This window comes from Rhea pennata, chromosome 4, assembly GCF_028389875.1.
Source record: "Rhea pennata isolate bPtePen1 chromosome 4, bPtePen1.pri, whole genome shotgun sequence".
Taxonomy (NCBI): Eukaryota; Metazoa; Chordata; class Aves; order Rheiformes; family Rheidae; genus Rhea; species Rhea pennata.
Window position 1 is genome coordinate 74,531,108 of NC_084666.1, and position 14,371 is coordinate 74,545,478.

Below are 14,371 nucleotides of genomic sequence, written 5' to 3' on the forward strand. Positions count from 1 at the left end.
CTTGTTGTCTGTCGTAACATCGCAGCCATTCTCCGCTTTCATTTTTTTGGTGTACCTCGAAGGGCTCTGTATTTGAAACATGGGGAGAGATGTATTTGGCATCACTTTTCCATATGCTTTTATTAGGTAGAAGTAAAAATTGGAGTAATACTGGATGTCCTTTGAGCATTGTTTTCATTCAAAAATATTTGCCAAGAGGTTTGTTTTATCCGTCACTGAAGTACAGGTGGACTATGAGGCTGCAGTCTTTTGCGAAGCAGTCTAATGCTGCTGTTGTACAATTAGTAGGCAGTGCTGGATAGACTTGATGGGCTGAAAGCAAAAACTTGAAGAACAAGTCCAGCTCTGACTTTTCCAAAGGGAAAACACGTATTTTTGGAAAGCATGTACCAAAGCTGGCGGATGGTGATGCAGAAAATAATTCACTAACTGTACCATCTGCCATGCTTCTGCCGTATGCTTTCCTCTGATCATTTGTTTCTGTTCAAACTGTGTGTGTTCTGTGAAATAGTGTTTGATGGTGTGAAACAGAACTTAATCAAGTTGAGACTTGTTGGATATTTTTATGGTTCCATAAAGGAACGGAGAGGTTGGGAAGAGGCATGTCTGATACTGTTTGCTATTACCTTTCATGTCTGTCTTTCATCTGCGGGTCTCACAGCCGCTTTGTAAGGCCCGCTGCTTGGGTAACGCGGTGCGAGAGCTGAGCACGTCTGCGGCATGTGATAAACTTCTGTGCTGTGCATTCATCCAAGTCTGTGCTGAAGCTGGTGGGCTGCTCACCGAATGAAACTGCGTATTTAATCTTTGTAGATCTGAACCTGCCTGTACGAATTGCTGGGGGGTTTCTACCGAGACTTGCAGCACAGCAAAATTGGGGCCATGTGCGAGTAATGAGGCTGTTACAGTGCACCCTGCGTAAATGTTGTTTAAACTTCTTTTCGGTAATGTGTCTTGATTTCAGATTAAACAAGAATGTGTCTTGATTTTGAGAAATGTTGATCAGCAGCTTCTCATGATTAAAAAAATAAAAAGTGTCCGTTTTAATGACAAAATGGCTTTAATAAATCTGTGATTTCCTGCAGTTGTACTAAAAGGAAATGTTCCCTCTTAATGCTTCAGAGGAAGAGGTTTTGTATGTTCTGAAGGAAGCAAAGGTTGTTTGTGTGTTTTCTTTTAGCCTTCTTCCACCCCCTTCCCTGCTGCTGGAATAATTCCTTTAGGTAGCCAGCAAGAGATCTTATTACAGTTAAAACTCAAGCAGATTTTTATTTTCATTTCTTTCATACTTAGAGTGCACTGGACCGGAGGAGAGGCAACATTTCTCTCCACACCAGTCTATTTCTGAAATTGCTGTCATGGGCTGGATAGTCACATCTGAGCTGTTGCAGCTCTGCAGTAATGATCACGCTGCTGCTGAGGGTGACTTCAGAGCACATGGGTGTTTTGATGGCTCCTGTTACAGCTGCAAACCTGGATGACATCAGGGGTCTGCGTCTATGCCTTGCTGAATTATTTGAACCAAATTTTCTTGTACCTGAGCCAGTGGACTAGCTTCTCCAGTGCAGGTGGTGTGGAGCTTAAGTGCACTTTGGTGTGTAGCAAAGCACGATTTTTGTTTTAGGGTGTATGTGTATGCGTGTGCATGCTTATTGTAGAACTCAAAGGACTAGAAATTCATGCGTTTTTGAAGACAGTCAACACTGAAATAGTGTTTCAAGACAGAAATCCCATCTCAGCTGGCTATTTCTAGCTTGCTTGTTTGAACATTCAGGGTGTGGGTTTACCTGCTGAGCCATCAAATGGAGCCCAGCAGCAGTGAGTGCGGCACTATGTGAAATCTCAATTTTCAAACTGTCCCCTGTCCTCCCCCTTTTGGGAGGCAGGTTTGTCAAAACCAAACCACACTGTGGGACTTCCTTGATTTGGCCGGAAGGCAGCTGCCGAGCAGCAGGGCTCGTTGCCAGCTTGTCCGCTTGGTTTTCTAGCTTGCGGAGCAGGGCCCTGGGGCCGCTTGGATCGCGAGCTCCGGCGGAGATCGCCAGGCTGGGGCTGAGGGCGTGCGCGCAGGGCAGCCGCCGGGAGCCTCGCGGCAGTCCAGCTTCTCCTGGCGCCCGCAGAGACCTCCTCCCCACTTGGCCCAGGCCCCTGGAGAGCCTGCTCTGACGGCAGTCCTCCCGGAGTGTTTACCTGGCTTCCTAGCACTGAATTTGGGAACGTGCACGGTGCTGCACATGGCAGAGTCTGCATAGCCCAGGTTTTCAAGACCTTTAAAAAGCACAAGGCCAAGCACCCCAAATCATGAGGTTAACAGTGGACTACAGCATGTCTCCACAGATGTTGGAAGAGGCCTGCGTTAAAAAATGTGGCAATTTCAGTAGGATGCAGCTACTTTTGTTCTGAATTAAGAATGCCTCCTAGCACCGGAGAACGGAAAAGCTTTTGAAATAAAACCCCTTCAAGGTGAGGTTAAGCAGCGTACGCAGCACCTTGGCACCTGATTGATAAAACATACGAATTCAAATCAGTTTATCTTTTTGTCTTTAGCGTAAGGGCCTGGTTTTAATCCAGATTTAGAGAAGAGAGGGCTGGCTTTCTCAGCTGCAGGACCAGGATGGGTAGCTGCTGGGTATTTACTCCGTGATCCTTTTGCTTTTGAAAACACACTCCCTTTTGTGCCCTTAAGTTGGAGAAAACCTGCTGATGATACTGAGTGGAAATGGGTTTGATTTTTTCCAGAAAGTGAGTAAGAGGGTGGCTGGAGTTCCTTAGCAGTAAATCGGAGTGGAATGACCTCTTGGCTTGATAAATGGGTAGTCAGCTGTGCAGAGCCAGCAGCCTGGGCCACTAGTAACCATGACAGCATTAAGTGGTCTTTAGTAATAATGCATGACTAACCTTGTTTAGCAGCGCCCAGTAGGCCTGTACGTGTGGGAATACTCGCGGCAGCCAGCTTATTCCGGAGCAGGCACGTTTGCCTTCTTTTAAACCTGCAGGAATTGGTATTACGGCAAAAACGTGTGTCCCTTCCCCTCCCCTCTGCCCCTCCTCTTTCTCTCTTCACAAAGTCTTTAAAAAGAATTTATTGCTGGGAAGAGAGCATAGGGTCAAGGAAGGTTCAGGGAAAGAAAAGGTCTTTAGATGTATTACAGCTGCTGTTTTTGCAGTGTGCAGCATGCAAGGTCTTTTTGCATTCGGTGTGGAGATACATGCAGAAAAGGGAGCTATTTTTGTAAATATGATCATCGCAAGAGAAATGCGTTACAGTTGTTTAGGGCTTTCCATTTGTTTTAATGTGGTCAGAACTTCTGAAGAAAACAGCTTGACTGCTTTGAATTTGGATGGTTGCCAGACTCGAAATAGAAGGATATCCGTAATCCACATGGATGTAGCACAGTGTTTTAGGAGAAAGCAATTTGCAAGGTCGTAATGTGTGCCTTTATTTTTTATTGTTGCTGCTAGCTTTCAGACTGCTTCTAGGTTAGGTGCCTCTCCCATCCAAAACTGAGGTGTTGTGAGATGCTTACGAGAAGAGCTAGCATAAGGGAAGAACGCTGTTCAGTGAATACCGACCACAGATTTTATTCTAGGAGGACAAATGAAAACAGCCCCCTAGGTTTTCCTTCATTCTTTCAAAATGTCAGACTGATATCTTTTCTGCCTCTTCTCTGGGAAATTCTTGCTCATATATGTGCGTGCACACATTCTGGTTGTTATTAATAGACTTGATGTTGTTGGCAAGAGAGATGGTAAGGAGCATGAAATATACTCCTGTGGTACAAGTGGTAACATAATATGAAAGCTTGGCTTCACATTTTTGTTTGGATTTACAATTACCACTCTACCATTTATAAACCCTTTTGTTACCATTTATAAATTAAATAAGCTTTTTACACGTGAGGCATTTTTGAAGGGTACAGACCTTAAGCCTTACAAACCAGTGCATAGTGTACAAATGAGGGTTTCCCTTCATTTTGCAGGGGGGTCGCTCCTGCGCGTCCAAGGTCAGGCCTGTTTTGCATGACTGAAGGATGGTCGCTTGCCCAACACAAAGTCTGTTGAAACAGATAAGAATGTTTTCATCTGTTTCACTGGGCTTTGGCTCATACTGCTGTTCTTCCAAGTTTAAAAAAACTGAGCACAGCAAGAGACCTCCTCTCTTTATCAGAATTTCCACTTGTTTGCTTCACAACAGAGCCCAACTATAAAGTGATTCATAATCTCAGGGCTCTTCAAATCTCTGAAACACACATACGTTGTTATTCAGATATTTGTGGATTATCGCTAATGTTTTTCAGTCTTGGTTTACATTTGACAGCAGCATTTTGGTGTACATTTTCCAAGAAAAGTGGCAATCTAACCAGTTTACAGCCTCCTACCCTTACCCAGCAACCACAGAAAAAACATTGATACCAAGTTAGGTTCTGTATAGATGTACCATAAAAAGGGAGAATGCTGATGAGAGTGTGGACCCCACGCCTTAAGTGAGCCATGTGGCAGTAGTTCATGCTTTTTTTTGCTTTTTTGCTTGAGTTTTCCTTTCTTTTTCTTTCTTCCTTCTCTCTCTCTTTCTTTTTTTTTTTTTTTTTTTTGTTAAGGAAGTTGATCTGTATTAGCTACGTGATAATAAAGCCAATGTGAAGAAGCTGAATAGGGGATTGGATTTGATATTACTATTAAAGGCTAAACAAGCAAGAAGTAGTGAAGTCATTACAGGATATGATGTGTTTGGTCCCTGCTTGTGGTGTTGGGCTCCAACAGCCTGTGGATGCTGTTGCTGTGGAAGTCCTCAGTGCTTTGCAGGAATGGCCACAACTACAGCAATGGACCTTAAAAGATCTCAAGCCTGCAAGTGCTATTAGATGTGCCTTAATACGTAGTAATGCAGATTACAAAGTGATGCGGTGTGCTGTAGCAGTGACGTTAGAGTTCTTTTAAAAGGTAGCTGAGGTTGTTGCAGTGGTTGGGAGTGGGTCTGTTCAGGGAAGAGAAGTTACTCTCCCAGTCTTGACAGCGTTCTCCGAGACTTTTGGCGGACCTCGCGGCTTTTACGTCTTTCACGTCTTTCTCTGCCCTCTTTCAAACAGACAGACAGTTGCTTATCTGGGAAGCGACAAGATTTAACAGACGGATTGGCTTCTGCTTTTGTTCCTTCGTATTGTTTAGATGGATATTTTAAACTGCGTTCATTTCTTAAGATCTTAAGCTTCAGCGTAGAGCTGTGCCAGCTCAGCAGCTTGTCTCGAGACCTAGATCTGAAGTGTGCCGTAACAATCTGCAGTTTGCATTAGCAAAATTTATTTTGGGGAAAGCTAGCACAATATCTGCATATGCTGTACTCCAGCCAGCACTGTGAGTAATTCAATAAGTACTGGGGGGAAAACAAACAAAAGCAAGTACATATACTGAGGTAATGCTTAAGGAAAGCGTGAAGCAGTCTTTTTAGAAAACTGACTCCAGATCGAGATGGGATTATATCCAATATGTGTGTCTTTTGCTTTCCCTGTTGTCTTTTTTATGAAACAAAAGTAAATATACTGCGTGTGACTAAAATAAGTGAATATGCGTTGTGCATAAACACCCTCAAGTTTGATTGTAATCTCAAATCCTGTCTCCTGGAATTGCCAGGAGAAGGGAGTTAAAATTAACCTCAAATTGTCTCATGTTCCTTGCCGGTTCTGTGATCAGGAGTGGGGAGGGATTCAGGGGAGGGCAAGAAGTCGAGTCTTCCGTACCTTTGACATTGCCTTGAATACTACAGTTAGGCTCAAAAGCATGCTTGGTGCTAGCAGGGCTGCAAGGGCTGGTGCTGTTTCTTCAAAAGGAAAACGCTGAGCCGGGGGGTTGGAGCTGAGTGCCTGGCCGCAGCGAAAGTCTTGATTAACCAACCGGAGGTCAGAAGAGCTCCTTGCAGAAGAGTTAAGTGATTTGTTAGTGTGAAGATACTGGCTGTAGGGGCAAGGAGTCTGGAAAATGATAAAAAGCCAAGATTGCCACCAAAGGCAGCAGCTTTCCTCATCCGGCCTCCCCATTGCAATGGCTTGAGCACTCGTGCTGCCATGTGGAAAATGGACTGTGGATCGATGGGGGGGCAAAGAGCCCATCCAAAAAAAGTTTGTTCAGTGGCCAGCTTCAGCATTCCTTACACTTGGCCGTAGTGACGCAGGGTTGTGAAAGGGAGGTTTTAGAGGTCTCCTTCAGGCCAAAGGCTGGCATTTTAGTGGTTAAAAACGTCATTTTGGACTTTTCCACACTTGTTCTTAGGAGAGTTTTTTTTAAAAAAAGTTATATAAGGGATATTTACAGAATCATTCTTACTTCCTGGAATGTTTGGGAAATGGTGTTTCAGTCAGTAAAAATTTTCCAGATAAACAGAAGTGTTCAAAAAATGCTGTCAACTTGAAACACATTCCTTAAAATTGCACACACACAATTTCAAGTAATAGTTATTTCTAGATTTCTTCTATTTTTTTCTTCTAATTTTCCTTCTAATTCCTCGTAATTTCTTATCTTCTACGATTACTATCTCCTGCATCTAGCTGTAGAAAACTTTCTCGATACACACAGAGAAAGTGACTGGCTAACTGCTTACGGATATGAAATTCTTGACATGCAAGATGACATCAAACACACAGAGGAAACATTCTCATATGTGTTGCTTGTAACCGAACGACTGAGTTTATTTAATAAAGTGATGATTTATTATCTTTTTTTTTTTTGGTTGGTTGCATCTTTTTCAAAAATGGGGTATATAGTGCTTACTGAAAACTTCTTTTGCTGTGTTTGGAAGCACTTCAGCACTAACAAAGTTGGAAACTATTTTAAATGTGCATAGTCCGACCCCAGAGTCTCACTTAGTAACATAAGTACATTCTTGCTGCATGCTTTGCCATCAAAGAGCATCACTGAGTCAGGAACCCCTGAGCAGTGGTCGGATCTCCTGGTTAACTGTTGTAACGAAGTCAGTCCCCTGGCACTCCATTAGCAGAGATTAAACTTGCAGTAGGTGATTGTCTGCGTGGGATCTGGGAAAATGCCAGCGCGGGGGAAGACACGACTCTCCCCCCTTCCCCTCCAAACTGGGACACTGCAGAAACTAAACAGGCCAAGAAGCCTTTAGTAACTGTAGGTATGTGGTGGCCTGCACAGCAGAGGAGAATTAGGAGAGAAGAGGAATGCCTGTGCATGCTTTCTCTTCCCAAATGTTCATAAATATTAAAGCAATGGATTCCCTCATTTTGTAGTAGTATTTCACAGAGGAGCTTTGCTTTACAGGACCTTTTTTTTCCTTAAGTCGGCCTGCTGTGTGTGTGACGCAGCTTTATTGCTAATTTGACATACAGCTGATGGAGTTGAGGGAGCGTATATGTGTTTCAATTTTGGCTGGTGTTTTCCAGCTACCAAAGGCCTTCTCTTTGCATATGCTTGCATGATTGCTTTAAACGCAACTACATGATTTCCTAAGCAAGCAGCTTTCAAAATTTCCATTTCAGTTTTCAAGGTTCAGAAGTAGGGATTCATATGCAAGGCTGCAGCCTTTTAAATCAGCTTTAAAATATTGGGCGGTTATAGTGGGTGTTTTTTTTTTTATTTTTTTTTTTTTCTCTTTTCTTTTCACCCCCTTGTAAATTGGTAGGGTAGAAATCAGGATGAGAATGAAGACAGTAGTTTTCACATCTGTCGTGGCAATTGAGTTTGATAACTCACATAATTATTAACTGTGCCGGCTTATTCCGAGCTTGTGTTTTGCCATTAAACAGATTGATAGTTTCCCCTTTTCCACTCTTCTTGATGTGTGGCATCAGAAGTAGAATTCACCCAGAAAGAGTACATGTGAAGGTGTCTGCTGTATGTTACATTACTATGCAGCTTGACAAGCACTTTACACGACTCATTTGTCAGCTATAACCAGCCGGGGGATTACAAAAGCACTAACTTGCTGGACATGCACTGTTGTCTGAAAAAGAAGTTTCTGCACAACATAGGTATTTGTTTATACTGTTTGTGTGAAATAATAACCATCCTTTCATTATCTCTTTCTTAAAGCTTGTACAATGAGGACAGAAACTTGCTCCGTATTCGAGAAAGAGAGAGGCGGAATCAGGAGGCTCTGCAGGAGAGAGACACGTTCCCTGAAAATGCTCCCCTCTTTGCAGAACCTTACAAGGTAATGGTAGAGGGCCTTGTGGTCAAGGGAGAGGAGGAAAAAAAGCTGAATGGGAGAACTGTGGCATCTGTGTACAATATAACAGCATTCAGCACAATGCATGGAAATACAGCATCGTCTGATCTGCTTAAGTTTAAGTAATCAGAGTATGTGTTTTAAAGCTTAAAGTAGATTGTACAATCTACACAGTACTGACTTTTTGTTAGGCAGATTCATTTGGGGGACTCCTGTGTTCTGGGAGGTTGCAGGAGAATGTTTGTGACTGGCTTGGCTACCTGTCTGTCTGTAGCTACAGTTGAAGCAAAGTGGTCTGATGCTAGTGACCATGCAGACTACAGGCATAACTGCAAGCTTTGTTCAGAATTAGCACTGACAAGAGTAGTTGTGTTTGCTTTGGAGAGAGTGCTTGCAGGAGTAAGATGAGTTTGCATAACTTTGCTCGTTGCGGTGAAGCATGATTTATTAAAATGAGATCCTGAAGGGCCTTTCTTCTTGAGCTGGGTATCTGCTCGTCTTTTGCATACTTTTTTAATATCCCCATCTCTGTTCTTCTGTTTCAGACTAATAAAGAGGATGAGTTGTCAAGCCGTATTCAGAACATGCTGGGCAATTACGAGGAGGTCAAGGAGCTCATCAGCAACAAATCCCATCAGAATCTCATAGGGATACCAACAAGTGTTGTTCCTCTGATCCCACAAGGAAAGCCTGATCGCCCATTCTTCCCTGAAAAGACCAGCCATTCTTTACCATCTTCATTCCAGCACACAACCCGCCATCAGCCCATGGGACCTCCAGCTGTAGCTCCTCCCCCTCCAAGCAACTCCATTCACTACCAAAAGACACAATCAAGGACACAACCAGCTTCAGGTTTGCACACCAAAACTCTCAGCTTATCCAGTAGTCGAAGCCAAGGTCAAGAACACAGTCGTGGTGGCCAGGAAAGTCATACAGCTTCTCGCCATAAGAGAAATGACAGGCGTGCTGTTGGTGAAGATCGTACTGATGAACTGCAGGCCTCCCTTTTGGAGCTTTCTCCACTGTTGTCATCTTTGTCTTCTCCAGTGGCACCCCTGTCACCTCTACATTCCAGCCAGCATATCAATTCCAGATCACAGAACAGCAACAAAAGTCATGGGCCGGCCTACAGTCAAACAAAATCACCTCAGGACTTAGTGGTGGGATCACAGGAGAATGAAAGTCGGGACAATTCAGCTGTTAACTTGACTAGTACCACTCAGCCTTCTTCTCAAACCTTTCCCCCATCTTTGCCATCAAAAACCAGTGCAATGCAGCAGAAACCTACTGCCTATGTCAGACCAATGGATGGCCAAGACCAGGCACCAATTGAATCACCGGAGCTCAAACCTCTTGCGGAGGAATACCACGGAGAATCCTATGAAAAGATGTCAGATTTGAAGGTGAATGCCAGGGCCAAATTATCCAAACTGAAAATCCCTTCTGAGCCCATTGAGGTGAGTGAAACGGGGGGCCTTGTCACTAGCAGTTGAAGTTCAGCTGTAGGAGAACAGATTTTTGCAAGACAGAGGTTACCGGAAGCACTGATGGTTGTTGGCACCTTGTTACCTTGTGCAGAAACTGCATTTCGAGGTTGGCTTTTGCTGTACCACGTGAGATCTGTTTGCATCATGAAAATGCAACACTCGTCATGATTCTGTGGGTTTTCCAGTGATGCTGCAGCAAGTTTTTATGGCTAGAGAGACTGCTTCTATTGCTATCGTTTTTTCCTATGCAATACTGTTGAAAGGTGAAGGAGGAGAAGCAGTATTCTGAGAGGGTCAAATGATGATGCATCTGGAATTAGTACATTGAGAGTGTCAGTATTCAGTCTGAGAGCGGGTGAGTAGAGAGGTCCACAGTCCTAAAGGTGGAACAGGTGACTGGTCTCTCCTGGGAACAGTGACTGTGAACACCGCAGAAGTCACTTAAGTCACTTTAGAAAATCTCACTATAGACGATCAGGAAAGTATTAATGTGAACAGAAAATTTCCTGAAGATTTCTGCCAGGTGGTTATCCTGGCTTCCTAGGGAAAGATGCAACTATTCTGTCTCCCCTTTCATCACATACCTTTTGAGCAAATTGTTACAGCTGAAGTGAATTTAATGCAAAAGTGGAGTTCTCAGTTAAGATCCTAAAAGTTCTGTAAAATTTTACATCAGAGTAATGGAAATATCCTTTTCTTTGTCTCAACTAAAAGAAAAATTAGCAGAACTCTATTGTAGTTTATTTTTTCCTAATTGGCAGAAACCAGTCTGGCCAGTCAGCTCGAGCATTTTTTCATTCTAGCTGTAACATGCCTTTTTCTGGCCAGGAAATGAAAGGGAGACGAATGTCTTAAGAGACATGCAATGGAAAGCTGCAGTGGTTGCAGAGAAAAGATGGCAGTTGGGCCAGAGAACAAAATCTATTACATGTTAATCTTCGTTATTTCTACTTGTGCTAGAGCAACCTGTTTCTAATATTTGTTGTTATTTTCTTGAGAAACACTTTCTTTTTCATCTGTCCCATCTTTTAAAATGAGTAACTCCCTGGGGTGTAGAAAACCTGCAATTAGACTTCAGATTTCAGATGCTCTTTTGTCATTCATTCTGCCCTTTTGGTCATTTGCATGGATTGCACTTTTCCAGATGGAGAAGTTTCAGTTGGTTGCAGCAGGTTGAATGTAGGATAACAGAGATAAAAAGATGCAGTTTAGAACATAACACGGCTGCTCTTGTCCTACTTGCCTGATTCTCTTGCCATAGGGAAGAAAACTTGAGAATGCAGATAGAGATTTTGTATAGTTTTCCGTACAACTTGAGGTGTTTAGAGATCATATGCAACATGTAGTATAGACTGATATGGTTGAGCAGATTTGGATTAGTCCGCTCTGGCTTTCTTTTCAGAGAAAGAAAGGAGAGCAGCTATCTGAGCAGTTTAGAAGTCTTTTCCAAAGATCTCAGGAGGCATATCACACCTACATTTGGACCCTGCTGTGAAGTCGTTGGGATGCGTCATTTATGAAATTATTAGGAAGCTTAAAGGGAAGGGATAGCCATAATTAAAAGAATTTCTTAATCAGAGGATGCTTCTCCCTTCCTTTATAACTGTTTTTGTGGTATGGCAAGATTCCTTGTTCTGTTCCATCTGTTTTTGCTGACTACAAGACCACCCGTCTGGTTTGTCATATATTATGGAGACTGAAGTCTTGGATTTCTCAGATGTGTTGCAGATAAAGACGCTTGAAGCTTGCACTGACAAAGCAGTTTTAGAGGAGGAGACGTGTTGTTGCACATGTTTTGTTCAACAAATACTTTTTTTCATTATGTCTTTATAAAACCCATCGTATTGGCTTTGCTGAGGGGAACTGCATGTTGATATTGTCTGCCTTGGAGCTCTTGGTTGCCAGATACCTCTGGGAGTTTTACCATACTCATCCTTCAGCTCCGAGAATATTCCAGTGCCCTATGGGACGTAGGGTCCTGCAGTGCTGACGACCTAAGGCAGCAATGCAAGAAGAGCTACAGAGATGCTTTCCAAATTGTATTTTGTCTTTGTAGTAAGAGAGAGGGTGGGTGTGGTCTGGTTTTCATGGAAGAGGGGGTGGTAGGATGTTTTGATCAGCTGCAAATAGCTTAAGGCAATTTCTAGCGAAAAATGGCAGGAAACTGGAAAAAATTACTTTGTTGAGAAGTTGTGAAAATGCTTTCATGCTGAGAGACTGTATTTGCTTCAAAGTAGATTTGACATTGCACATTGTACCTTCAAACAGGAAGTACGGTGTAGTCTGGATTCCATTATTTGGTTGACCAGGTATTTTACTCCGGCTGGAGAAATACAGCAATACAGGATCTCAGCTGCTTTGTTACCCTTTTAAAAGCTAAAGGGGGTTCCAATTTTAAAACAAGCTTTTTCAATGCCGATTTCTTGTTGTTTAGTTTTTTTTTTTTTTAAGTCACTTCTCAGAAATGAGACTTCTCTATTCTCTTTCAACTCTGATCCCATTTCTATTTTCATCTTTCACATCCCCTTGCTTTTCCTGTCATCTCGTGCGTGTGTTAAACTGAAGTTAGACAGGGCAGCATTAGCTGTGGTTCTGTATAGGAAATGGAACGTTTTTTTTTGCTCACTTTCCATTGAGCACGTGACTCTGAATCCAAATGCTCACAAAAATACTACAGCTGCCACAGCACAAGTAGCATTACCCACGCTCGTGTAGGAATGCTATTGGATCTGTGACAGAGTAAGAACAAAATGAGAAGGGAGTTGAAGCTACTGCAGGAAGTGGTTCTGTACAAGTCAGAACTCTAGTTTTGACTTTGTTTAGTCCATTAAAAAGCTGATAGATGAAGCCTGTTGCAGGTATGCTGAAGGGTCCTCATTTGGTGTAGGTATCTTCAGATTGGTGACCTGCTATGCCCAGGCATTTTGGATGATGGCTCTGTAAGTTCTAGTAAAAAAAAAAAAAATACCACGTGATTTCTAGATTACCGTGCTTGTTTCAGGCTGGTCATTATCATTCATTTTGGTTTACTTTTGTTTGGTGTTGATGATTAACAGTGTGGTCTCTCGCTGCTTAAGCCTGGAGACTGGTGGAGAGGGAAGAGCGTGATTGCCTACCTTACTCTCTGTGTAGTGGATGTGTAGTGTGTGATAGGTGATTGGAGGAGAGGTTTGCTTTTAGGAAAAATACAGTGGTGTGTGTTGCACGCAGGTGAAAGATTTCCCCAAAGGGAGGCTCTTGGGAAGGCTAATTGTGGGGAGACCTTTGGGAAGAGGTTATCCGTCACCTTTGGCTTAGGTGAAATGGAGCCGCGGGGAGGCTCCTGCCTTGCTGTGGCCATGGCAGTGGGGGGGGGTAGCCTAGCAGAAGCTCTCTGCTCTTCTCTCCTCTTCCTCCTAGCAGTTTGGAGTATGGTTTTAAGATTTTTGTTTGTGCTCTTTGACCCCAATTACACTGAACCCAGCCACATGCCAAATCCAGTTTTTGCTGTGGTGGTCTTTGACATCGTTTAGGAAAGTGCTTTCTTCTACCACATGTTTTTTGGCTAATAGAATTTCTAAGGCTTGTGTCACCTGCAGCTGTGAATTCGTTATTGACAGCTTCTGTTCCTGGCAACACTGACAAGTTAAGCCTTCTAGTCTGAATAGACAAGCAGATTCGCTGTAGAGTGAATTAATCCATAGTGGATAACTGTGCAGTGACTCACTTTGCATTCACATACAGAAACCAAACAACTCTTTCCTTTCTCCCTCAAATAAAAGTGTTCCCTTTCAAAATTCCTCCTCTTCTCCTCAAAGCATCTTTCCAAATTTGCTGTGAGAAGACATTAAAAATACAGCAAACTTGGTTAGATGCATTTATCCTCTTAATGTGCCATGTTTTATCTTTTCCTCCAGCCCTTAAACAAAGATGCTTTTAAAGCCGTTCTTTCTTTTCATTTCTTTAGGAGAACCACAACACCAACAGTGACCCTTCTATTAACCTCTGTTTATAAAGTAAGACTATGATGCCTTGAAGGGAATTGACTTTATGGCAGGGCCAAGAAGCGGTGAGGCAGGTTTGAGAGACAGTGCTTGTAAATCCTGAAGAATTATTAGAGTCATGGCATCTAAACAGACGTAGCTCTTGATATTCGGTGGAGATTTGGCTTTCTTTTCATGTCGGAGTTTCAGAAACGTTAGGAAAGAGCTCCTTTTATCTCCTGTAATGAGATGTCATTGAACCTACAAGTCGGGAAGCAAACTGATTTCCAAATCCCCCCCTCCCCGCCCCCAACGGACAAGTAAAGTCTTTCTAATAAAACTGTCTTATCCTTGAAGCGCAGGATACACACAAAAGTCTCTGCATTCAAACTGAGATTGTTCTTCTCAGTAAACCTTTGTGAAGCCCACTGGTTAAAACGCGTTCGTTACAAGGAACATAGTAATGGCTAAATACCTAGAAAGAAGTTTGGGTGACAGAAATAGATTTAAAAGTTCATTCTGCATAAGTAATTTTTCACTAGCTTCTCTCAATGCTAAATGAATCTTTTACTGGCGTGAGTGACCAGACAGTTGCTGGTAAATTAGGAAAAAAATTATAGTTTTAATTCTGAGTCCTTTAAGAAAGAAAATCTTTAAAAATATATTTAGCGCTGCCATTTAGTCTTACCTAATGAATGCAGAATATTTACCGTTAGGTTACTGTCCTCTTCTTCCCACCA

The 14,371-nt window shown here is 42.7% G+C and overlaps 1 protein-coding gene across 5 annotated transcripts in view; it reads left to right on the forward strand.

Annotated features, from left to right (window-relative positions):
• Positions 1 to 14,371, forward strand: part of AFF1 (ALF transcription elongation factor 1) — a 116,708-nt gene that overhangs the window by 37,395 nt on the left and 64,942 nt on the right. For all 5 annotated transcript variants that reach the window (XM_062574329.1, XM_062574325.1, XM_062574328.1 and 2 more), the window contains exons 2-3: positions 8,047 to 8,167; positions 8,728 to 9,639. In XM_062574329.1, the coding sequence (XP_062430313.1) occupies positions 8,047 to 8,167; positions 8,728 to 9,639 (1,033 nt within the window). The remainder of the gene's footprint in view (positions 1 to 8,046; positions 8,168 to 8,727; positions 9,640 to 14,371) is intronic.